Source organism: Aspergillus caelatus, assembly GCF_009193585.1.
Source record: "Aspergillus caelatus strain CBS 763.97 unplaced genomic scaffold BDV27scaffold_30, whole genome shotgun sequence".
NCBI classification, from domain to species: Eukaryota; Fungi; Ascomycota; class Eurotiomycetes; order Eurotiales; family Aspergillaceae; genus Aspergillus; species Aspergillus caelatus.
In genome coordinates, this window is record NW_022475293.1 from 27,402 (window position 1) to 50,036 (window position 22,635).

The 22,635-nt window shown below is 47.7% G+C and overlaps 9 protein-coding genes across 9 annotated transcripts; 3 read left to right on the top strand and 6 right to left on the bottom strand.

The window, feature by feature from the left end:
- Positions 1–135: 135 nt before the first annotated feature.
- Positions 136–1,240, bottom strand: BDV27DRAFT_123206 (acylphosphatase). The gene is made up of 5 exons (XM_032065814.1): positions 1,004–1,240; positions 860–890; positions 739–751; positions 609–678; positions 136–489 (listed from the first exon to the last, which is right to left on the bottom strand). Exons 1-5 carry the CDS (start codon positions 1,016–1,018, stop codon positions 310–312), a joined length of 309 nt encoding a protein of 102 aa, XP_031930893.1. The 5' UTR covers positions 1,019–1,240; the 3' UTR covers positions 136–309.
- A 351-nt stretch (positions 1,241–1,591) lies between these two features.
- On the top strand, positions 1,592–3,725 carry BDV27DRAFT_123209 (putative glycerol:H+ symporter (Gup1)). The gene is made up of 4 exons (XM_032065815.1): positions 1,592–1,913; positions 1,964–2,031; positions 2,092–2,673; positions 2,724–3,725. Exons 1-4 carry the CDS (start codon positions 1,655–1,657, stop codon positions 3,717–3,719), a joined length of 1,905 nt encoding a protein of 634 aa, XP_031930894.1. The 5' UTR covers positions 1,592–1,654; the 3' UTR covers positions 3,720–3,725.
- BDV27DRAFT_123212 (putative HIT finger domain protein) lies at positions 3,726–5,439 on the bottom strand. The gene is made up of 2 exons (XM_032065816.1): positions 5,158–5,439; positions 3,726–5,079 (listed from the first exon to the last, which is right to left on the bottom strand). Exons 1-2 carry the CDS (start codon positions 5,423–5,425, stop codon positions 4,469–4,471), a joined length of 879 nt encoding a protein of 292 aa, XP_031930895.1. The 5' UTR covers positions 5,426–5,439; the 3' UTR covers positions 3,726–4,468.
- Positions 5,440–5,608: 169 nt separating this feature from the next.
- On the bottom strand, positions 5,609–6,621 carry BDV27DRAFT_123213 (uncharacterized protein). The gene is made up of 3 exons (XM_032065817.1): positions 6,385–6,621; positions 6,205–6,310; positions 5,609–5,924 (listed from the first exon to the last, which is right to left on the bottom strand). The coding sequence occupies exons 1-3, from the start codon at positions 6,546–6,548 to the stop codon at positions 5,844–5,846; spliced, it is 351 nt and encodes a 116-aa protein (XP_031930896.1). The 5' UTR covers positions 6,549–6,621; the 3' UTR covers positions 5,609–5,843.
- Positions 6,622–6,873: 252 nt separating this feature from the next.
- On the bottom strand, positions 6,874–13,007 carry BDV27DRAFT_62351 (cellular morphogenesis regulator DopA). The gene is made up of 7 exons (XM_032077127.1): positions 12,902–13,007; positions 12,696–12,820; positions 12,486–12,635; positions 10,182–12,424; positions 9,889–10,118; positions 8,373–9,838; positions 6,874–8,323 (listed from the first exon to the last, which is right to left on the bottom strand). The coding sequence occupies exons 1-7, from the start codon at positions 12,990–12,992 to the stop codon at positions 7,064–7,066; spliced, it is 5,565 nt and encodes a 1,854-aa protein (XP_031930897.1). The 5' UTR covers positions 12,993–13,007; the 3' UTR covers positions 6,874–7,063.
- Positions 13,008–13,227: 220 nt separating this feature from the next.
- BDV27DRAFT_62366 (guanine nucleotide exchange factor MON1) lies at positions 13,228–15,694 on the top strand. The gene is made up of 5 exons (XM_032077128.1): positions 13,228–14,059; positions 14,126–14,982; positions 15,044–15,225; positions 15,303–15,537; positions 15,597–15,694. The coding sequence occupies exons 1-5, from the start codon at positions 13,456–13,458 to the stop codon at positions 15,603–15,605; spliced, it is 1,887 nt and encodes a 628-aa protein (XP_031930898.1). The 5' UTR covers positions 13,228–13,455; the 3' UTR covers positions 15,606–15,694.
- An 89-nt stretch (positions 15,695–15,783) lies between these two features.
- Positions 15,784–17,604, bottom strand: BDV27DRAFT_142461 (proline iminopeptidase; the record flags this gene model as incomplete). Its single annotated transcript, XM_032069958.1, has 9 exons — positions 15,784–16,095; positions 16,153–16,249; positions 16,308–16,446; positions 16,503–16,523; positions 16,573–16,737; positions 16,796–16,881; positions 16,952–17,196; positions 17,269–17,504; positions 17,562–17,604. The coding sequence occupies 9 exons, from the start codon at positions 17,602–17,604 to the stop codon at positions 15,784–15,786; spliced, it is 1,344 nt and encodes a 447-aa protein (XP_031930899.1).
- A 261-nt stretch (positions 17,605–17,865) lies between these two features.
- Positions 17,866–19,679, top strand: BDV27DRAFT_123219 (pyridoxal phosphate-dependent decarboxylase family protein). Its single transcript, XM_032065818.1, has one exon. It carries the CDS (start codon positions 18,031–18,033, stop codon positions 19,576–19,578), a length of 1,548 nt encoding a protein of 515 aa, XP_031930900.1. The 5' UTR covers positions 17,866–18,030; the 3' UTR covers positions 19,579–19,679.
- On the bottom strand, positions 19,661–21,975 carry BDV27DRAFT_62386 (putative Kelch repeats protein). The gene is made up of 3 exons (XM_032077129.1): positions 21,449–21,975; positions 21,242–21,387; positions 19,661–21,174 (listed from the first exon to the last, which is right to left on the bottom strand). The coding sequence occupies exons 1-3, from the start codon at positions 21,894–21,896 to the stop codon at positions 19,744–19,746; spliced, it is 2,025 nt and encodes a 674-aa protein (XP_031930901.1). The 5' UTR covers positions 21,897–21,975; the 3' UTR covers positions 19,661–19,743.
- Positions 21,976–22,635: the final 660 nt, after the last annotated feature.

Here is a 22,635-nt window from a genome sequence, read left to right on the forward strand (position 1 = left end):
ATTTCACTAAGTCCTCCGAGCTCTGAGGGAATTTGAGCAGGTTATAGTTCGGAGGCAAGTCATGACTTCCGTGAGTAATGACCCATTGGAAGTCGGGCTTAACGCTCCGAGCATCACATCTAACCGAAGAATGCCTACCTATTTCCTTCGATCACGTTGGCATTCATAGTGGCATCCAGGAGTGTATACATAAACATTGTTCACACAGCTTAGTATATACACACCTCATTCATTGGTATACACGTACATACAATCAATCGCTCAAAGCCCCAAATCCGCCTAATGACAGTCACACATTAAGAAATGAGATCAGTTCGTAGCATCAAAAGCCGACTCGGAGGTGCGCATGACTCCGAAATAGGCCTCCCCATCCTGAACGGCAAGATCCTTCTTCTCCACTTTAACAACATGCGCCAGTCGTGGGCCGTTGTTGATTTCCTTGAGCAGTTTTTGGATGGACTCTGGAGTTCCTTGGGCTTCGCCCTCGACCTGATGATCTAATCAGTCATGGGAAGGGGTAGTAGAAGCTGGACATGGTATTGACCCATATTCCAGGATCGTTGACTAGGGAGGCAAGGGTGGAAGGGGAAGAAAGAGCAAATACGAACCCGTCCACAGGTGGTATTTCTCACCCAGCCTTTTAAGTCAAACTCGGCTGCACGCCTCTGTGTGAAGTCACTGCAACATAGCAATTGTCAATATATTGCTCTGTTTGCTGGTAGAGTGGCTGAGCCCTACCGGAAGCCGACACCTAGTTGATTGATTGCTCTAGTTAGCTACCCCGGTTTCCATCTTCAAGACTGCATTGTGCTCTATCGACAAATTGATACAAACTTAGGCCTATCTCATAATTACCTACCTTGAACGGTACCACTGACCTTGAATGCGATCTGCATAACTTATCAGCCTCGCTTCTGCCCTATACAGTAGAAGTAATGACGTAACGGATGAGTGCGGGGTGTTGTTGTTATCTTTTGCTGGCGATGAGGGGAGGGGACTGTACCCGTTGGATAGACATGTTGAGATAGTTGTGTTTTCTTTCCGGAGCGAGTATTTCTGCAAATATCGGTCTATGTCTTTGTCCTGACAGTATACTATATTGTAGTTGTTTGATGTTCAAGCAATGGAAGTGGTTGTAGACCCATTAGTCATCTGCCTTTACGAAGGGCTGTAACAGGCTGTTTGTCAAATACAGTATGGCGTACGGAGAACTACCAGGTTCACACACAGAGAGTCAACTGGTCTTTAGAATTGAGTTCTAGCACGAAGATCCCTTTTACAGGGGTATTTGATAGCTATAAGGCAACCTTGACAGATCGTCGTTTTATGTCTAGTCTTGAGTATTGACGTCATTATATATATCTCCGGAGCGATGTTTGTTTTCTCCTTGCCTTCTTCAGTCTTTGTAAAACAGGCAGTCTACCATTCCTAGAATAATACATATGGTCACATTGAATACTTTTGATCGTTCATCAGTGACCAGTCACCTGATTCCCCCAGATCAACCCGTGATTCCGCTTATCGCCAATCAACGTTCCGCCCCTGAACCAATAATAGATCCTCGGTTTGTTCCCAAAATATTGTTGTTTCTCCGCAATCAGTCCCCCCTCGACACATTTCTTGAGGGGCTCTGGCCACGCAATGCTTAGTTAAAATGACTTCAATTCTCTCTTGGTTCCGACGCCTATATTCTCTGGATACGTTGGATACTCGTTTCATTGTCTCGTCAAATACTCCACTGAAGGCCGTCGCTGCTGACACGCGATCTGCGCCCGCAAAAGATGCCCGCGCAAATGCAATTGCCAGCAATGCTGCTCCTCCTAAGTGGCGCACGCCCGAGTTCTGGGTATACTATGTCATCTTTCTCATCGCAGTACCGTTGATGTTCAAAACGGTTATCGAAGTGTCACAGGGTAGGGCATTCTGCGCCAACGGAGGCAGGCCAATGCTGACTGTGCTCTAGAGAGTCATCCGACCTATCCAACATACTCTCATTTACTGTCCCCTGGTTGGATAGCTGGGCGCAAAGTGGTAAGTACTCCGGTCTATACTATGCTGTATACTGTTGCTTATTCTTCGTCTCCGGGGCAGGACAATTCGGATGCGCAGTATTCCAGCTTCCGTGATAACATTCCTTACCTCCTCGCGCTTTTGGTTGCCCATCCACTGCTCCGTCGCGTCTACGAACACTTTGGACAATCGGTCGATGCAAGCTCTACTCAAACAAAGGCCAATGCGACTACAGCTCAGGGAGACGCTCGCCTGGCCCGTCGGGTACGGTTTGACTTTTATTTCGCACTGATTTTTATCGTTGCTCTCCATGGTGTGTCTGCCATAAAGGTGCTCGGTATATTATATGTAAACTATAAGATTGCGAAATCGCTTCCACGACAATATGTGCCTACTATTACCTGGACATTCAACATTGCGATACTCTTTGCGAACGAACTCTGTACGGGTTACCCCTTCGAGCGCATAGCCACCATGCTGGTGCCTTCAGCAGATAACGCCGGGCAGGACTCTCCTTTAGTCCTCTGGGCCCGGTATCTCGATAGCTTTGGAGGCATAATGCCTCGGTGGGAGGTGCTGTTCAAGGTCACGATATTGCGGCAGATCAGCTTCAATATGGATTATTATTGGAGCCTTGATTATCCAGCCTCTAGTCCCATTGAAGTAAGTCGTTTCCTCCATAAAGCAAGTTCTTGTCTAACGGTTATAAGAAGAAACAAGCTGATCCTACGGCACTATCGGAGCGTGACCGCGTGAACATCCCGGCGGAGCCCTCCGCATTCAATGGCCGCAATTATCTCGCCTATGTCCTGTATTCGCCATTATATCTAGCCGGGCCCATTTTAACATTCAACGATTATATCTCACAGCAGCGCTTCCCACCTCTATCTCTTACCAGATCCCGCGTTACTCGCTACGCCGTCCGATTCCTTTTGACTGTGCTGGCCATGGAATTCATTCTGCATTTCATCTACGCAGTGGCCATCTCCCAAGCACACCCGGACTGGTCATTGTATAGCCCTGGCCAGCTCAGCATGCTAGGCTTCTTCAACCTGCACATCATCTGGCTGAAGCTCCTAATCCCATGGCGATTCTTCCGACTCTGGGCCCTAGTGGACGGCGTCGACCCACCAGAGAACATGGTCCGCTGCGTCTCAAACAACTACTCCGCATTCGCCTTCTGGCGCGCCTGGCACCGCTCCTTCAATCGCTGGATCGTGCGCTACGTCTACGTGCCCCTAGGCGGAGGAAGAGGTCGAGCACGCGGCGACGATAACAAATCATCATCTGTACTCTTTGCCAAAGCCCGCCAGATCTTCAACTTCCTCATCGTCTTCACTTTTGTTGCTCTCTGGCACGATCTCAACCTCCGTCTCCTCATGTGGGGATGGCTCATTACCCTCTTCGTCCTCCCCGAGATCATCGCTACTTTGCTCTTCCCCGCGCACAAATGGCGTTCCCGCCCGAATACGTACCGCGTCCTTTGTGGTATTGGTGCTGTAGGGAACATTCTCATGATGATGATTGCCAATTTGGTCGGGTTTGCTTTGGGGTTGGACGGAATCCAGGGCTTGCTAAGCGAGATGCTGGGGTCTTATTCTGGTCTGGTTTATCTGGCTACGGCCTGTGCGGCGTTGTTTGTGGGAGTCCAGGTTATGTTTGAAATCCGGCAAGAGGAATTACGAGCTGGTATCAATTTGAAGTGTTGATTTACATATTTACATAAATACATGCATATACATTTTAGTATGATAGAAATCGAAAGCTATACATCTTTCTTCCATCGAGGTAGTGATATTAGCGCTGTATTTTCACGCTATTTGCTGGATATTGGGAAACGACACCCGGGTCTAGAAATGCGTCCTAGTCCTTTGTTTACAATTCCGGAGGACTTCATAAGCTTGGGATAGATGGTTCCTATCTGCTTTTTATGGGTCTGACGTCTCTGAGTGCCTCAATTGACAGTACCCATGGTTAGGGGTGCGAACTTGCATGAGGCAGTCGCCGGATTTGAGCCCCGCGAATATGTTCGAATGAAGACGGACGCTTTATTTCCTTCAGCCTATACATCGGAGCGTCTTTCTGCCGAACAAGCTACTCAACCCGTACAACTTTAGTAGCGTTAGATAGGCGCCGAATCTGAAGGAAGGCTTCTTGTGTGCTTCATCAAGTTGTAGTGGAATATATCGGAAGAATATAATAGACACATGGCTCATACTGCAGCTATAAGATAATAGCGCCCGTGTACTTCATGATCTCGCGAACACAAAGTGGAGCCCCTCTCTCGAGGTTATGGGAGTATGCCTTGGTGTCTACCTTGGGCTGTGAACAGCGGAATCTGCTTCGGGCGAGTGTAATCTTCTCCCATAGAGCGGTCTGGTGTTTCCAATATGACGATCTAGACGCGAAAAACGACCATCCGGTATTTTTTTTTTTTCAGCCTATCCGATTGAATGGCCTAATAGAACGCCCCACATCTTGAGTCCTCATGAAGTTTGTAACAATCCAAGCCGCAGGTCCGCGAAGGGCAGTTCTTGCAGCGGATCTTGCCCCAATAACCGCACACGCAGCAGAAATACCGCTGCGGTTTTATTGTGACTGGCGGACCAGCGCGAGAAGCATTATACGTCAATGGCGGCTCCGCAAGAAGTGCCTGCATGATACGCTCCGACGGCGCAGAGGGGATAAATGATTTTAGGAGGGGGTCATTGTCGTGCTCGGTTTTGATAAGTGCTTGCTTGTCCTCGGGTTCCTTCGTTAGCTCCTTCTCCGTGTCTTCTGTGGTAGCGGCGCTCGGTGGTTCTGCAGGTGTCGCCGATGCCCTCTGAGACGCGGGTACCGTGGAAGATGGTTTCTTCTGACGCGAGGATTCAGGTTTGGGCGTTGTGGCGGGTGTGGAACTTCTTCGTAATGATGATGGTTTTGTTACTTTGTTGGCTGGAGGACGCTGCGTCGTAGTCGACTGGGCTGCTTGCGCTAACGCGGCTTCTTCGTCGTCGAGATAGTTTCGGAAGGTTTTCTGCGATTGAAGGATACGGCGCACATTCGAGGTAACCTTGCCCCTTGTTCCTGGTGAGTGGCAGAGCGGTTGTTAGCTATTATCCTGTCGCAAAACCCGTCAACGCATCTCGGGGAAGATCAAGATACCTCTTCCAGCTGCATCTTTTTGTTTCACGGGAATCGGAATATGGACATCCCTGTGATTCTCCCGATCGAGCTCTGCTAAATGTCGGATGATCGCATTCGCCTGTCTTGATGATACGTCTCCACGGCTGCCGGGGTCGCGAATGCCTCGTTTCCTGCCGATGGTGGGCGTGATCGCTGCTTTGGATGGGTCGAAGCCCCTGTCAGGGACGTAGGTCCACCCCGGAGTGAGGTGAGTTGTCGTGCTCGGAAGAAGTTCGACGTGATACATTGCTGGTACGAAAGGGGGAAAAGGAAAAAAGGATTGTATTGGGTTAAGACAATGTTATCGCAAAAGGCGTTTCTTTTGGCGTTCCCCAAAAATGTTCCATGGAACATTCTGTGTTTGCTGTGTTTGCTATGTTTGCATTCCTTTGGAATGACGCAGTTGACCTGACGGTATGGAGTACATTTACTACAGTCGGTTATAAGGCAAGAAATCATAAGTCCAGTTAATATCATAAATAATACGTCTTTTTATGTAGCAATCGATGCAGCGCATGAACAAATCACGTTCTCCTATTAAAGCTCACTCAATGCCGGGCATAAACTGCATCTGAAAATTGAATAGTATGTTTGGAAAACCATGCGGAAACAAACTCCTGATGAAAGATATGTTGGGAACTGGTTATGGCGTTATTCTGTGAGGACTATTTCTTCCTCAGTTGGTCCACTTTCGTCTCCAGTTCACCGATGTATGTCTGAAGTTTCTGTGTTGCTGTTTGGAGCGCCTGTTTAAACTGGTTAGTATGATTATCTCGAGCGAACAGGCCAAAATGTGAAAAATTTAAGGCGTAAGAGGGAGCTATGCTATGTCTTAAACTAGGTGATACTTGTGTGAGGAAAGACAAATCTGTGTTGAGCTTCAATATAACAGATGGAAGAATTGTCGGAGACCAAGTGATGAAACAGAAAGAAGAAAACGAAAAGAGAGGGAAAGAGAAGATTATGATAACGGCAAGTTGGAGAAAAAGGGAGAAATATAAAACAAAAGAGAGACCCATAACATACGTATATGTCCTCTGTCAACATCTCGTTGGTCACTCTGTACTCCCCAAGGATGTAATAGTAGACGGAAGCACCGGCAACAATAGTCCCAGTAAGGAAGCCAAATATTCTAGCATTACGAGCTGGTTAGTTACAACCAAAGGGTAACCTTGCCTTCTAAGACGTTTAATCAGTAAAGCTTACCCTCCGCGAAAAGCCCCAACAGGTTTTTTAGCGGGCAACGTGGAGCCTGCAGCATCTCTCACGGATGGCGAGGTAGAGAAGCTCCTTCGCACGGAGATGACCGCGCGCCTTGTTGCGACGGAGCGCAAACCAGGAAATGCCATTCTGTAAGCACTCATGATCATAAATGCCCCAGACGTCTGATACTTGGATTAGCAAGGAACATTCCGGAAAAGAAAATTACAGCAAGGATTAGCTGCTCTTACAAGTTCAAGTGATGGAGGTTCGGCAAAGCTTGAAGTGACGTTGGTGTTTGCCATTTAAGCTCGGGTGGAGACGGCCGCTAATCATCACGGACCCGAAGTTAAGCATGTACATATCCCTGCCTAAGGTATCCGCTTGACTACCGGTATATTTTATGATAGTCATTGTCTTCTCATCCGCAGTATTTCTTCGCTACTATAAACAAGAAAATGCTCCGAATATATGTCTATTCATTCATCGACCGTAAAGATCCCTGGGATATGATCCAATAGGCTATTCCCAAACGCCTGACTAGAGCCGCAAGGGGTCAAAGCTGCACAACAGGTTGCAACACTATCTAACTCTTGAACATGAAAGAAACTGTACCCAGTATCTGGATATAATACACATGAGACTTCATTATGGTCGCCTAGAAAGCCAAAGAAAAAGGAGGGACTTAATTTGCCATGGTACTCTCGTTGAATAAGTCCGCCAACAGATCATCGTAAGATGTTGTCAAGCCCGGACTGCTCATGCTGTAAGTGCTTTCGAAAGCATGAATGCTGAGTTGTTCAAACCAAGGCCGAAGAACCCGGTCAATGAGTTCATCTTTCGCCGTCTCACGGATCCAGTCCGCTGTTAGACCCGGCTGTTTTACACTATGACCGAGTTCGGTCGACTCCCTGGGGCCGTCTGCGGCCGCGGAGCGCGTTCCTAAGCTCTGTGAAATCTCATCTGCAAGGGCCATAGGCTCCCAACGTTCTGGTGGATAGACGGCATCTATCGTATCCGTGACATAGAGCCATTCAAGTAGCTGAAAGTCATCCGGGGCAAGGAGGAGTAGCGTGTCAAGAAGCTTACACGCCTGCAACAATGCATATGGACTGTATACCTCTTGCTGTAATCCAAGTGGAACGGCAGCAATAGCTTCTTGAAGCTCCGTATTGATCAACGGCCAGAATGGAGCCAGCGCAGTTGTAGAACTCTTCAGTGCAAGAGCCCGAAGAACCATGAATATCTCCGCTCTAGTCGTGGATGACGGTGACGATGAACTAGTAGCCCCTAGGAGATCTTCTAGCTTCTGCAGAAGTCCCGGTAGTTCTCCAATAAAGTAGTCATTGTTCGCGGACAAGATAAGCAGAGTAATCCTACGGAGGTTCAATTGTGCCTTCCTATCGGCATCTAGGCGGGCAGCAGACGCTCCCACACCAAACATTATTCCCGCAGTGCTCGGGGGTGGAAGCCGAGACATCAGCTCAGATAATCGATCCTTATCAGCAAGCACCCATTGTCGGAATAGGTTCATCCATCCACCCTTCACAAGTTCGAGGTGAGAACTGAAGAATCTAGGATCATTGAAGGCTTCCGCAATATCTTTCTTCCAGACCTTCGCGGCAGCCGGAACCTTTGCGATATGTTGCAAGAGAGCCATAAAGTTGTGGCTGATGTTGTTTGGGAAAAGCCGCGATCGCAAAAGTGGCCCTATTACATTGGTTGAAATGCCTGATATAGCTGTAGTAATACGATCCGAGTCGCCTAATGTAGTTGTGAAGGCAGGCATAGAACTAGCAAGGATGCTGAGCATGTCATCAGGTCCGATATGAGGTGCTGACAGATTATCATGCTCTAAAGAGCCTCGACCCAGCAAACCCGACTCTTGTGACAGTCCCATAGGCTTGCTGGTAAATATTGCCGTGAGTAAACGTAGCAGTACATCCTATGAAGGTTAGCACATGTAATACCTCATCAACTAATAGGTCACGCACCCCAAGTTCCTTCCTCATTCGACGATCCTCACCGAAGCTGGTGTTCTCCAACTTCGCACCAAGGATAGCGGCGAACTCAACCAAGCGAGGAAGTATCTGTCTGTGTGGGAATGGGTTGCTCAAAACATCACGCAGAAAGGTAGTACAGTCTGTCCAAATCTCGTCGAGAACATCGTCATCAAGGGATCTGGCATAGGTGACTAGAAACCCTGCTAACTCGTTTTCTGTAAGTGTCGACGATAGAGTAGATTTACGACTGGGTTCTAGAGCGGAAGGGTTCGTCCTGGTATAGATGGCGTTAAATACAGCCGGGATGGTAATCTTTGGTCGAGAACCATCTAGAGTGTGAAGCAGGCTGAAAATCAGAGACGAGGTATTACTGTCTGTCTTCGTCCACATCTCTACTAATGTCTCAAGGCATTCAAGGGCCTCCGCTGTAAACAGATGCTCGAGAATCCGACGGGAGCGGTTCCTCATGCGCAAAGATGTATATTGGAAGGATGCCAGAGACTCAGCATCTTGAGGAAGAGTACTTCTTTCCACGGCTCCCCAAGCCCAGATAGAAAAGCACAGGCGCACAGCATCTTGGAAGCACAGTAAGACAGTAAGTCTATTATTTGCAGCGGTTGAACGACCGTGGCTGGCGTCTGAGGCAAACACGCCTGATACCATATTTCCAAAGAACCCCTGAGGTTGATCTGGGCTCTTAGCGGCAGGGACATTTGCTTCATCCACGAGAAGACGCTCATGGGCAGTAGCAATGCAGGTTTCAAGACCGGTGAGTAGAGCTATAGTGGCATGTTCGGACCTATCCTCCGGCCAACCTTTTGTGTGCTTGAATGAAAGTTGCAGATTTGCGTACGCAATTTGTATCTCTTTACAGAAGCAATCCACTAGCATCAGGATGATCTGGAATATAGACCCTGAATATAGTGGAAGGACTTCACAGAGCAACATCGTCCATCTTTCAACGGTGCCCCTCGAATTCGGAGAGCTGATACCTTTGAGAATACATTCTAGGAGCTTCTGTGGAGGCTGTGGCATGGCAGGGATTGGGGGCGCTTTTTCGGCCTTGTCGCTCGTAAATGATAGAATAGAGGGACTTGTTAAGCGCTCACGTGAGCTGGCTCTCTGGTGTTTTGGTCTGGGAGGAGGCTGTGGTAAGTACGCCTGAGCAAACCGAACCTTCAGGGCTGCAAGGAGAGTGTCAATGAGAGCCCCTTGGATAGCAATACTACCACCATCATCCAGTACAGCAGAGAGTCGTTCAACAAGTAGGGAGTCAATTCCAGACTCAGCCACCTCTTCCGCTCCTGGGCCTAGCAGGAGTTGACGCATAACAAGTAAGGATGTTTGTTGCAACTTAACCTCGTCGAAGCTTGCCTGTGCCGTAGTCTTCGGTCCACTAACTATTCTTAAAATGGCGTGGAATATGATCGAGTGTAAAGTCTGGGACCCGGTGTTATCTGCAGGTATTGTGAGTTTAGGCATGTTAAACTGAAGTCGCGAAGCTCACCTTCCGAAGCAGACGCATCATGGTGTCGGTCACTTTGAGCTGGCGGCTGGGTCAGTAAAGTAACCCACCCATTGTGGGGGATGACTGATATGATGTTATGAATCGTCTCCAATAGATAGCTACATTCCTTGTAATCATCGGGAGAAAGGGAAAGGCTTGTTTGATTTGCCCCAGAGGGATCAGCTTGGGTGAAAAGACTACCCAGTCGTGAAACAACGATATGGAAGACCCTGTTTCATCATTGAGTAAATATATCAAAAACAAGGGCCTACTTGAAGAATTAGGGGGCTTACTTGTGTATGGAAGGCAGATCTTGGAGCCAACGCTGGACCACCTCAGAGGCTTCGCTAGGGGCTTGGGAGAGCGAGTCTAGCACAATAAAAAGTGGACGTTCAAGCAGGGAAGATTGGTAAGAAAACTGAATCAACTCCGAATCCTGTGCGTGCTTCGAAGGATGTTCATAGGCACCATGGTGGCTGTGATTCCACAATACGAAGTACCTTCCAATCTGTTCCTCCGCCAAGAGTTGACGTGACGTGTTGGATGAGTTGACCATCAGTGATGTTATAGATGCCTCAACAAGGTGATCAGACCATGACACTGAATGTAAGTGCCACAGGCAGCGGACTGCCTCCACATGAAACTTCGGGCTCAATGGTGAGAGATATTGCCAAACTTGTTTAACAAGTGACGGGATAAGATCAGAAATATCTTCATAGCTGATATAAAAGCCGGGATTTTGGATAGAATATAAATTCGTGACACCGGTGGCAATGGATGAGATAGCCGAGAAAGTGGCAGTAGATTGCTCGGCATGATTTGCACTAACGCGGTTGCAGATGGCAAGATAAAGCCGTCTGTCGCGTGGTATGCGTGACTTAGGAAGCTTCTTCAACAGTACAATAAGAAGATTTACGTTCTCCTGTATTGATGCGATGTCGTTATCACCCGCAAGTGCTGATATGACGAGTTCGTAGGCTTTGCTGATTATCAGCTCCACAAGTTGTTTAGAAGCGAAGGGTAATGGAGGGGGCTCAAGGCTGCTGGTGCTTTGCGTATAGAAACCATGAATCTTCTCTAGAACTTCAGGCATATTGACGTCACCAGTCGGATGGTTTTTGGTTGTATTTTCAGAGGCCAACTTCTTGGAGAAAGCCCTTTCTGTAAGCAGGCCCGTCAGAGAGCTCATCACTTTAAATAGCCCATGCGACACAAGTCGTAGTTGATCATGTGCAGCTTCAGGATGATTCTTTGGAGAGAGCTCATTCATCTTCATAAGGACGGAGAGGGTTAGCAGCGGGACATGGTTCAGAACCATGTCCTCCTCTCGCACATTGAAATTTTCCAGAACGAATTGAGCGAGCCTAAGGTTGTCCATTACCCGGCCATTGTCGCGAACAAGGCTGTCTGGTTCCCAATCTATCAACTTGAGTAGTTCCGAGAAAATTACTCCGCTCTCGACACCGTCAAAAAAGGCGCTAGCACTGCGGAAGACCTCGTCAAATTGGGGTTTGGAGGCTACTGTCTCAAAACCTTGGACATTTCGGATAATGGGGAGAAAGACTGCAGTTACTATGTGCCCACCAACTTCCCATCGGTCCATCAAGGACAGCGATATCCGGAAGGGCCTTGTCTTCTCGGAGGGGACTACGGTTTTCTGTCCGATCATGCCTAGGAGACCTCTCACTAGTGGTTCTAGTCCAAACTGGCGGAAGTATTCGGACTGTGAAAGTTCTTGACTACTGGCGGTGGATACATCTGCGTTTTCTGATATCGAGTTCCGAGCTTCGAAAGAGGTTCGGTCATTTGCAGGGTCGGGGCTTAGAAGCCAAGCCCATAATCTCCGATTCAAACTCATATCTCTTCGAGCCACAACGCCCACAGCTGCAATGAGTAACCTTTGGAGGTCGTCATCCGTGATTCGAGATTGCAAAATAGGCGAGCTGAGTGGCAGATGCGTCACCAGCAAATCGAGAAAGTTTCGCTGGACAAGGATTTGCTCGTCGGTTAATCCGGATGCAAAACAGCGAATAAGTAAACCAGGTTCCGGGAGGACAACTGAGTCTGCTGCCTTCTGCATGTCATGTGGCATATCGTTGGAGCTGTTGCTGCTGCTTTTGCTTGGTCTTCGATCCGTGACACCAAGCTTGGGGAGATAGCGATTCAGGTAAGCCAGCACTCCTAAACGCCTACTTGGACTAGTGATTGACGCGAGGAATAGGCATTGCCAAAAGTATTGACCGCTTGTGTTGGCATCTCCACCTTGCCTCTGTGTGTCCATCTGACTAGCTGTATCGCGAAATTTATTGATAAGCCGGAGAGTTGGGTCAAAGTCATCGCTGGTTTCTTCGTCTAGTCCAGGTAGAAGGGCTAGGATAATCGCCTTCAAGGCGGGTCTGATAGCCCATGGCTCCAGGCCACAAATATATGTCTCTACCAAGTTTAAGAATAGAGGGCGGACGGTAAGTGAAGCGAATGCTAAGGTAGGTGCGATACCGGGCAGATACAATGGCAGATCGTGCGATAGTCCTTCTGGCTAAGAGTGAAGCGAAGCATTAACAGACGCTCCTCGAAATAACCCAAGTAACACCACCAACCTTAATCAAACCAAAGACATATGTATATACTTCAAGTGCCTTCTGATGGACACCAGACGGCAAAGAAGGATTTAGGCATTGCGCAAGCCGTTTCGAGACAAGCACCTTGTGCGGGACGATCGGTAGGTCAGGAGGGTGAGATTGAAGGGCCTAACGTTGAGAATCATTAGCGACCTAGGTGTAGTTGTCTTTCAGGGAACATTAATCCACCTTCAGAAGCCGACTGAGGAAAGAGATATAGTCCGCCCATTCCTGCAACGCCGTGTCGAATAAAGAGAGGGCTCGCTCGACGCTCGACGCATAACGACGGTAATTTTTATCCTTCTTTAGATGTTCTGCACAATTTCATAGACATTAGACTGCAGGTCCTCCTCGAAGCCTAGCTTTCAGCCGTGGGATGCCGGGTGAGCGCAGACCTTCTTTGCCTCGTAAGCGGGATCGCGCAAGAGAGCTATCGGAGCTTGCGGGGGAGTTCGATCTCGGAAACGAGCTCGGATCAAGGCTCATGGTGCACACGTCGAGTATTCAATCATAAAGTATTCGTCGGAAAATCGCGCCTCTTCATATTTCGCGCATTAAACTAGAATGCGACCGGAGTTGGAGCGGTTGTTGCTGCTTAAAGACACGGAAGCCACAACAAGCGCCAGGCGGACATGTTTTTGGTGCCTTAACCGTCCGCCTTTTAGAAGCTCCGAACGGGGAGATCAATTAAATCAGCCTTTCTCCACTTAGTCCACTATTTAATCAAGCCGCCGAACCCACATAACTAACGTTTCCTCACTTCAAGTGCCGACCACGTCGCTACTGTACTAGGCAATCTATCGCCGATTATCGATGGGTGTTTCTATGACATCACCCCTGACAAGCATGTCTTATACGCCCTTGTTCAGTTGCGTATAATATACATGAGAGTACTGTTGGCGGTTGGAGTAGAACATACATACCAGTCAATGCGCCGAAGTCAATCAACATGGATTCGGAGAATAAAAAACAACCACAGGACTCCCTTTATGGTAATGATGATAGCAAAGATGAAACTACCTGCTCCTCAAAATCATCTCCCACAATGGCAGCATCTAGTGTCAGAGAACGCAGCCCCAGCCCCGAAGGGCCACCGCCACCTTTACCCCCGCGTCCGAATACTTTAAGTTTGTTGGACGAAGGGGCATCATCTTCTCGGACTCTTCGGCAGTCAACTCAAAGCGTCTTGCAGTCCAGAGCTACTACGGCAGTGTCACTGACAGACATTGCTTCCCATGATGGTGGGAAAGAAAGTCACCCTGCTCGCAATCTACCCGGGACACTGAGGGCCAAGGCAAGTCTTAGTCACCTGGCTAGTCCAAGAGGCAGCGATACAGCTGATTCTGCAAGTATCAGAAGCTCTGTACCACAGACGGACGTTGGTGAGGTAGAGAATGTCTTCAGTGACTTCGTCATGACAGAGTCTGGACCCATGCAACATGATAGCACAGGTCTGCTCCAATTCCCGGAGTTCCAAGCAGACGATGTAGATGATGATTTTACAGAAGAGTTTGAACCTGTTGGGGACGTTGGAGACGAAGGAGAGAACGAGGGTGCGTAGCTTCCGTAAAGCCACGAAACTGTTGAGTTGCTAATCCACGACTCGACACTAGAACTAGTCCTCGAGAACTGGAAGTCTAAGCGAAAACATTATCTTATCCTATCTGCTGCTGGAAAGCCAATATGGACGCGACATGGTGATGGTGGTCTGATATCCACGTATATCGGTGTCATTCAGACCATCATATCGTTCTATGAAGATTCGCAGGATCGTCTGAATAGTTTCACTGCTGGAGATACAAAGTTCGTCATTGTAGCTAAAGGACCGCTCTACTTAGTGGCGATAAGTCGGATTCTCGAAAGTGAAACTCAACTTAAGCTTCAACTAGAAGCTTTGTATATGCAAATCTTATCGACCTTAACCCTCCCATCTCTGACACATCTTTTCTCGGTGCGACCCTCTACCGATCTCAAGAGACCATTACAAGGCTCAGAGACTCTATTGTCTACATTGGCAGACAGCTTTACGAAAGGTTCACCGTCTACCCTCCTTTCGGCATTGGAATGCCTAAAAATCCGCAAGGCGCACCGCCAAACAATCAACAACGCTCTTCTTAAAACCAGAACCAACAGTCTTCTCTATGGTCTGGTTGTTGCAGGCGGTCGGTTAGTTAGCGTTGTACGGCCAAAGAAACATTCACTTCATCCTGGTGATCTACAACTGATTTTTAACATGGTCTTTGAAGCAGAGGCTGTTAAGGCTGGAGGTGGCGAGAGTTGGATTCCTGTCTGTTTACCCGGCTTCAATAGCAGTGGATATCTCTACATGTATGTCAGTTTCGTTGATCTAAGAGAAGATGCTGGCAACGTTGCGGATGACACGGCGACGAAGGAAGAATCTGTTGCGGTCATCTTAATCAGTACAGATAAAGAACGGTTTTTCGAGTTACAAGAGATGCGGAACTCGTTTATTGAGGTAAGAGAATATTATCAGTTTTCATCATGTGACACATAATTCTGACCATCACTACTCTTAGCAACTGGAGAAGGACGGCAGCCTCAAAATCATGAAAGAAGCCATTGACAAGGGCCGACCAAAGACGACCGACATTGTGCCAGGAACAGTCTTGCATCATTTCTTGTACAAGTCGCGAGGAAACGTGCAGTTCACTATGTCCTGCTATGAACCCGATTTCTCATCTGTCTCTCGACGTCGGAGGTCTGTTTGGCACAGTTAGCTCCCTAACGGGGGTTCCTAATGGTACCAATTATAGATGACTGACGTTGATCTCACAGACTAATGTCGACTTACAATAACCTGCATGCTAGCATCCATGCCAAGCACGCTCACGTTCGAGTCCACCATTGTGTCTCACAATCCTCAACCTCACTCGCATGGGTGACTCCGGTTTTCCAACTCTACTGTGTCGCTGGTCCAAATGCCAATCGGAATGCCCTCGCTCACAGTGCGAGCAAAATTGTCCAGTGGGTTCAACAAGAGGAGGAGAGACTGTTCATTATCGGCGGTGCGGTATGTTATCTCGCGGTAGTTATCATTCTTGGTTTGATGTGACTGACTGATGCAAATAGGTCTTCTGAGATTCATCTTGCTCAATATTTTGTGATATATGACGTCTATATCTCAAGGTGCCACAAACTATCCTGGATATACTGAACCAAGGTTTTGGATTATAACTATAGACGCGCCGTTATCACAGCCCAAAACCTATATTCTAGAAATAGCCTATACGACATGACAGTGAACGAATACCACCCACTAATCAATTGTGTCGTCCCTCAAGGCAAAAAGCTGCTGCATAACCTCGTCCGACTTAGCTCGGAGAGCATTATGATACATGGTGTTCGTAATGAACTGTTTGATGCCCTTGATCTTCGCAGCAGTATTTGAGGCATGACTGAAGTGCACGTACATGTCATCTATGTACGTAGCAGCGTAAACAGGAACTTCATTCTTCGCCAGCTGGGCCTCGTCATAGAGCGGAGGCCAGTCCTTTGTAGTTGCGAGGATGTCTGCCGTTTCTTTGATCTCGTTGAGCTCGTCGTACGAATCAAACATGTCCTTGTAAATCTACATCGTGCCTATTAGTCAAAGTGGCATCATCTATAGCTCCCGAAAGAGTCTCACCATTTCGCCTGTAAACCAGATCTCTGGTCGATTGGCGTCAATGCTGAAGTTCGAATTGGCTGAACGAAGTCTATCGGCAGACCAATTTGATGCTTGCCTGTTTATCATTAGTAAGGTAAGGTCATCAACACTCCAAGGGCTTAAGGAATTCTCACCCTTGGCAATAGATAGCTTCGTGAAGAATGGCATAGATAACAGCACTGTCAAAGCCACCTGCAGCATCGAGTGAAGTGCGTGTAGGATGAGTCAGGAAGCCAAAGATCTCGAGATCATTCCAGGCGCGCAGGACAAGTTCTAACAAGTGTTAGCCCAAAAAGCTTCACTTACTCTAAAGCGTGACCAAATATTACCGTGGATACTATCAAGGCCACCTATAGACGTCAGTATCGCAGCCATGGAGTTCCCAATTAGATTCCCTACCGTGCATGCCAAATATAAGACCCAATTGTTGGAATCTCGCCGGCGTCAATTTCCCGGACGGAACAGAAACATCGTTTTCCTTGAGATACTGTATGATTCTTTTGACTCGCTCAACATCCTCAGGAAACTTGGAGTAGTAGGCCTTGTTTCTCTCCTCCAGTTTTTCTTCATTTCATTGGGTTAGCTGAGGTAGTTAGGAAATGAAGATTTTAAGGATGCATACCGTATGTCCGTGCATAGACTGAGTCAGGGTCATTGACAAGAGGAGGCAATCCGCCACAAATGAACGCTTCCGCTAGTCCCTCTGGGCTTTGGTGTGTCAAGACTCATCAGTACTAGAACTAAACCACTCACAATTTAGTTTAGCGGCTCAACTCACAACATAGAAAGATATGTCACAGCGCAGAAACCACCGAAACTCTGGCCGATAATGCTCCATTTACGTTTATCTTCAGGATAATCTACGGTAAGGCATCGCCGAACAGCTTCACAGTCTTTGACGATGTTATCGGCTCGGAAATTCTTCAGGTACTCCGCCTGCTTGATTGCATTGCCTTTCAAGGCAAGGGTACTTGCAGTGATCGTGGAGCTGAGGCCAGTGCCACGTTGGTCTAGGAACAGAACCTATGCGCTATGAGCATATGGGCATTTATGCGGTGAGGGAAGAAATTTGGTTTTGAGATTAGTATCACCCACCTGGTATCCCTTGTCAAGGGCGGTGCCAATCCAGCCATTTTCCAGAGGTGGTCGACATCCATAACCGGGTCCACCCTGCAGGTATACAAGCCAAGGCAACTGCTTGTCCTCCTTTGGAGTCTCAAATGAAGTCGTCAAGCGTCGAACACTACGGGCAAAAAGCCTCAAAGTGCCGTCATCTGGCCGGTTGTAGTTGACTGGGACGTCAAAAAGCAGTTCTGCTACACGGAGCTTCCCTAATTCCCCACAGTATCAGCTTCTATGTTACACTCACAACTCCTCAAGAGACGCACCTGGGACGTTGTGAAGCTTCTTGTCTACTAGTTTGGCAGCCATTGCTGTTCGTGCCTTAACTATAACTGTTATGGCTGTGCTTGGAGTAGCAAAGAACCTGTTATTAATGTTCCCTGAAAGACAAGAACTGATTGTTGATACGTAGTGGATAATTGTGGAGACGTTTGAATGCTACCTTAGGCAGACCCGTCTGTGCGCACCAGCCAGTTGGCTAGTCCCTTACAGTCTAGTCCACCCGACGGAATCCTTTCTGAGTTTAAGCCGCCGTAAGCCAACCACTATATCAATTGGGGGCAATACGGCACGGTGTTTGCTCGCGGTGACTCACGGGATTTGACTATAGATTAATATATAACATATCAATTTCAGCATAAGATAATATACCCCCGTTACAGTTGGCAAGCCTATGTCGGCACCTTCAACAAACACCATCTTTGTCTTGAGTTATTGTTCTCCCTTACAGCAGTCATGAGTAACAGGATTTCTATGGAGCTAAAAGACGTCAGGGCCACGGCAGAAACGCAGGCTAATCTTCAACAGCAACTATGGGAAATTAGTCAAACTCCCTGGAGATCCGGTATCCTTCCCAGTGCCAATCATCTGGCTCGGGCAAGAGCAAGTTTACCGTCATGTCTTGCGAATGAGGGAGTTGGGTTTGAAGATGCGAAGCAACATATCCTGAACGATATCGTCCCAGCTTTCAATGGAAGCAGCATAAGTCCCAATTACTATGGCTTTGTCACCGGAGGGGTAACACCTGCTGCCTTATTTGCAGATAACATTGTATCTGCGTACGATCAAAATGTCCAGGTTCATCTTGCCGACCACTCTATCGCCACGGATATTGAATCCAACGCTTTAGGTCTCCTTGTCGACCTTCTGCACCTGGAGCGAGCTGACTGGCATAACGGCATTTTCACCACCGGAGGGTCGGCGAGTAACATTCTCGGCTTAGCCTGTGGGAGGGAATATGTATTAAATGTCGCTGCACGCAAGGCAGGAATCCCAACCCAAAGCGTTGGAGAGCATGGTTTGTATGAAGTCATGCAGGCGTCCGGGTTGTCAGGAATTCAGGTTTTATCAACGCTACCGCATTCATCCCTAGTCAAGGCAGCTGGGATTCTAGGAATCGGTCGAGCAAATGTTAAAAATATCTGCCAAGAAAGCAATCCGCTCCTTTTTAATATGGCAAAGCTTGAGCTTGAACTAGCAAGGCCCGACAAGGCAAGTATTGTCGCAGTATCCTGCGGAGAAGTCAACACTGGACGTTTCGCGACGACCAGCATCGATGAGATGCGAGAACTGCGGAGATTGTGCGACAAGTATGGTGCCTGGTTACACGTTGACGGTGCGTTCGGGATTTTCAATCGCGTCCTAGATGATAGCACAGAGTTTGCTACCATCAAGAAAGGAGTTGAAGGCATAGAGCTGGCCGATTGTATTGCAGGCGACGGGCACAAATTCCTCAACGTACCGTATGATTGTGGCTTCTTCCTCTGTCGCCATCCTAATGAAGCTTTCAATGTGTTTCAGAATGCGAATGCGGCCTATCTAACAGGGAATAGCAACGACCCTCCCTCAATTCCCTCACCATTGAACATCGGTTTAGAGAATTCCAGGCGATTCAGGGCGCTCCCTGTCTACACTTCACTTGTCGCGTATGGCAGGACTGGGTATCAGTCTATGCTTCAGAAACAAATTCGATTGGCCAGGATGATTTCCGGATGGTTGTTTGATCAGTCGGAGTATAACGTTTTACCGGAGGCTAGTACCAAGGAGGAATTAATGGACCAAACATTCATGGTTGTCTTGCTTAGCGCGAAGCAGGATGAGTTGAATAAGATCCTCGCCTCCAAGATAAACGAGACATCTAAAATGTTCGTTTCTGGGACCTCCTGGCAAGGGCGACCGGCTTGTCGAATTGCCATCTCTAATTGGAGAGTTGATGAAGACAAAGATTTTGAACTTGTGGCAAATGTGCTAAAGAGCGTTGTTGAAGGAGGTACAACCAATTGAGCGTATGTGTGTATGTGTTTGGAAACCGAGGCGATTACAGATACATCAGTACAACTTATATAGAAAATTCCCAGATCAGCTGAACTAATGAAACAGTGTACTTTAATGTGAATATTTATTGGATATAGATGTTTCTTTGTTTCCAAACCAGCTTCAGACGCAGCATTACCGACGCCGGCCAGCACCGCCAGCATTATCTCTCTCGGCAAGGCTGACAACCTCGCCGATTCCAGCCTCCTCCTGTTCATCTTCGAGAGCCATGACTTCTTCTCTGCTATCCCACCACTTCTCTTCTGCAATGTTGAATGCATCCTTGCGCAGTTCCTTGATATTCTTCTCCGGCTCCAAGCCCTTTGTTTTAAACGTTTCAAGCAAAATCTTCTGCCACTCTTCAGAAGTACGGTTGAAGAAATCACGCAAGCTCTCAAAAGGTCGGGGAAGAGGCCTACTATCCTGTACAGATGGCTCTCCCTCTGGCTCCTCTACCTCGAGCTGCTCCATCTCTTGCGTCACGGATGGCACCGTTGTCTCTGTAGGTGCGGGGGAGGCAGCATCCAGTGACATTGCATCTTCCTCTTCATCTCCCTCCTCCTCGTCATCATCTTCGTCGTCGTCGTCCATTTCATCGTCGCTCTCTTCCTCTTCGTTAAGGAGGTTCCAGTTCTCTGGTTCGTTATAGAAGATCTCCTTGACACCGTCAAGTTTGACGAGATCGATAGAGTACATGTCATTAAATGTAAACTCTCGATCACCTTTCTCATAGGTACCACCGAATATGAAAAGAGTGTCATCCTGTACGGTAAGCTGTGCGTTGAACCGCATATGAGGCATTTCGAAGCGAACAATCGAGGGCTTCTCAGGCTTATCAGATTCCTCTTCAACTGGTGGAGTATTGAGTTCCATCTCATCGTCGTCGTCCTGACTCCGAATGCCTTTCTTCGCCTCCAAAGCCCTAAGGTTCTGTAGCAGCTCTTCCTCATCAGCTTTAGTCCGGTCTCGTGACTTAATCTGATTTGCCTGTTTTTTGCCCTGTGCCCTTGGGCGTCGGAGACTCAATGGGAAAAAGCGGTTCCGGTCGGTATTCCAGGCGAACAATGTATTAAAAAATTCACTGTCAATTCCCTCCTCACTGAGCTCCACATCATGGACACCACCGAACATGATGCCTCGACCCTTGTGATACGCCATAGTAGCACCTGCGCGGGGTGGATTCGGGGCATTTGCAGGCTTCTTTCTGCGTTCCCAACGGATTGCGGGGGTTGCAGATGCAGGAGCATCGGCGGCAGGTGGTGTGATCCGAAGAAGCCAGGTGTCCTGGTGAACCATAGGCTTCATAGTCATACGCTGAGCACCACCCTTCATGTGTTTTCCTCCTACACTAGTGGTGGCCTTCACGCGGGAATAACCACCTAGGAGGACTGCACCTGCTTCGTGAGGAAGGAAAGAGAAAGAAGAGCGAGGGTCAGGTTTCTGTGATGCAGGGGGCAGTATAGGATTATACCAAGTATACTTCGAGCAGTCGTAAATCCACAAGTCTTGGAGATATTTAGTTTGCTGCGAGGTGTCCTGGAAACCACCAAAGAGGATAATGTAGTTCTTGACTCAAGTCAGCTTCAAAAAAAACTCATTATCAGGAGGAAAACATAGTTTCTGCTAAGCGAACCTTGTAGTAAGTCATTCTATGGCCACTTCTGGCTGGAGGACCCTTGCCTTTGGTCTCAAGACGGGCCCATTCTTTCGTTGATGGGTCGAGATACCAGAAATCATTGTAATGATAGAAGGTACCTTGCTTTGGAGATGAGAACTCGCCTAAATGGTTTATAAAGTCAGTAAGGTGTTCAGAAACCAAGTAAGAATTCGGGTCCCATACCTCCAAAAAGATAGACGCCGCCAGTATTCCCTCCACGGCACCAAGCATGTCCACTCCGAGGGAGGGGAGTATTGGGACTAGTGACCTCTTTCCATTCGCCTTTGTCAATGTTGTACACAAAGAGATTGTTGAAAAAGGTAGCAAGAGTGCCATCAAAGTACTCTCCACCAAAGACCAACAATTCATTCCGATTTGAGGGGGATGCTAGCACAGTTGCGGAAGACCTAGGAGAAGGTGGTCCCGAAGCAATTTCGGTGACCTTGAGGAATTTAGCCTGCTCTTCAGCGTATTGCGCTAGGATAGCATCCAGATCTGCATCTTCTACATCGCTGTCTGCATCCCGTCCCTTCTTGCCCTTAGTTTTCTTTTCTTTCTGGGCAGCTTTCTTGTTCTGTTTCGCCGCAACACGTTCTTTGTGTTCGGCGGACTTCTTATTTTTCTTGCCCATGTTGTGAAATCGCTTAGTTGTCTGTTTAGAATGCCCCCTGTACGTATTTTAGAAGGCGACACTCTATATGTATATAGACCACCAACTTAACGGCGTTCTTAATGCGTGGGGTTGATAACATTCTATAGCGCGGGGTTCAGGAAAAAAAATTAATTCCCCTCGTTTGGTTACGCGTAAAACGAATACCATATCAAATCCACAATAACTATAGAGGTAAACCACTACAGGCACAATATGGATAACAATATGTCAAATCGACTTCCTTACATAGCTTACCAATAGTTACTTGGTTATGGACAAAACCAGTTGTTTTTGACTGTGAGTGGTGAATAGTGCATTGTAATCGCGATTGAGCAGCGATGGATAGTTGGGATCCATGAGATATATAATCTGGACGGACCGATAAGACCTGATATATTAAGCCCTACAATATGACTACATATCTCGTAAACTATAATCTATAAGGTAATACTACAACCGAAGGAATAAATACAGATTTGAAACTATACCAATGCCTGGCAGCTGGTGTCTTGTATAAATATAGGTAAATATCTCAGGCATCATAGTACTCATCTATGCTATGTATGGATGGTACGGGGCTATACTCAAAATACAAGGCAGACTCACCGCCCAGGTGATAACGCGCCGGGACGCGTCTCTTTGTCTTCTCCGTCTATGGAATTCAGTGACATTTAGACGAAGAATATCGCCAATGCCTTGCTGGAGAATAAGAGCAGAA

Excerpts from the sequence above, each read along its gene's own strand:
- BDV27DRAFT_123206 (XM_032065814.1), bottom strand. Across the intron at positions 490-608 it reads GAAATACCACCTGTGGACGG|GTCGAGGGCGAAGCCCAAGG; the intron begins GTTCGTATTTGC and ends TTAGATCATCAG.
- BDV27DRAFT_123209 (XM_032065815.1), top strand. The coding sequence starts at position 1,655 with ATGACTTCAATTCTCTCTTGGTTCCGACGCCTATATTCTCTGGATACG. Across the intron at positions 1,914-1,963 it reads GGTTATCGAAGTGTCACAGG|AGAGTCATCCGACCTATCCA; the intron begins GTAGGGCATTCT and ends ACTGTGCTCTAG. Across the intron at positions 2,674-2,723 it reads CAGCCTCTAGTCCCATTGAA|AAACAAGCTGATCCTACGGC; the intron begins GTAAGTCGTTTC and ends GGTTATAAGAAG.
- BDV27DRAFT_123212 (XM_032065816.1), bottom strand. The coding sequence starts at position 5,425 with ATGTATCACGTCGAACTTCTTCCGAGCACGACAACTCACCTCACTCCG. Across the intron at positions 5,080-5,157 it reads AAAAGATGCAGCTGGAAGAG|GAACAAGGGGCAAGGTTACC; the intron begins GTATCTTGATCT and ends GCCACTCACCAG.
- BDV27DRAFT_123213 (XM_032065817.1), bottom strand. The coding sequence starts at position 6,548 with ATGATCATGAGTGCTTACAGAATGGCATTTCCTGGTTTGCGCTCCGTC. Across the intron at positions 6,311-6,384 it reads GTTGGGGCTTTTCGCGGAGG|AATATTTGGCTTCCTTACTG; the intron begins GTAAGCTTTACT and ends TCGTAATGCTAG. Across the intron at positions 5,925-6,204 it reads TGTTGACAGAGGACATATAC|GCGCTCCAAACAGCAACACA; the intron begins GTATGTTATGGG and ends CAGTTTAAACAG.
- BDV27DRAFT_62351 (XM_032077127.1), bottom strand. The coding sequence starts at position 12,992 with ATGAGCCTTGATCCGAGCTCGTTTCCGAGATCGAACTCCCCCGCAAGC. Across the intron at positions 9,839-9,888 it reads TGATGCGTCTGCTTCGGAAG|ATAACACCGGGTCCCAGACT; the intron begins GTGAGCTTCGCG and ends CAATACCTGCAG. Across the intron at positions 8,324-8,372 it reads GAATGAGGAAGGAACTTGGG|GATGTACTGCTACGTTTACT; the intron begins GTGCGTGACCTA and ends TAACCTTCATAG.
- BDV27DRAFT_62366 (XM_032077128.1), top strand. The coding sequence starts at position 13,456 with ATGGATTCGGAGAATAAAAAACAACCACAGGACTCCCTTTATGGTAAT. Across the intron at positions 14,060-14,125 it reads AGACGAAGGAGAGAACGAGG|TCCTCGAGAACTGGAAGTCT; the intron begins GTGCGTAGCTTC and ends CACTAGAACTAG. Across the intron at positions 14,983-15,043 it reads TGCGGAACTCGTTTATTGAG|CAACTGGAGAAGGACGGCAG; the intron begins GTAAGAGAATAT and ends CACTACTCTTAG.
- BDV27DRAFT_123219 (XM_032065818.1), top strand. The coding sequence starts at position 18,031 with ATGAGTAACAGGATTTCTATGGAGCTAAAAGACGTCAGGGCCACGGCA.
- BDV27DRAFT_62386 (XM_032077129.1), bottom strand. The coding sequence starts at position 21,896 with ATGGGCAAGAAAAATAAGAAGTCCGCCGAACACAAAGAACGTGTTGCG. Across the intron at positions 21,388-21,448 it reads CGGCGTCTATCTTTTTGGAG|GCGAGTTCTCATCTCCAAAG; the intron begins GTATGGGACCCG and ends TAAACCATTTAG. Across the intron at positions 21,175-21,241 it reads ATAGAATGACTTACTACAAG|AACTACATTATCCTCTTTGG; the intron begins GTTCGCTTAGCA and ends ACTTGAGTCAAG.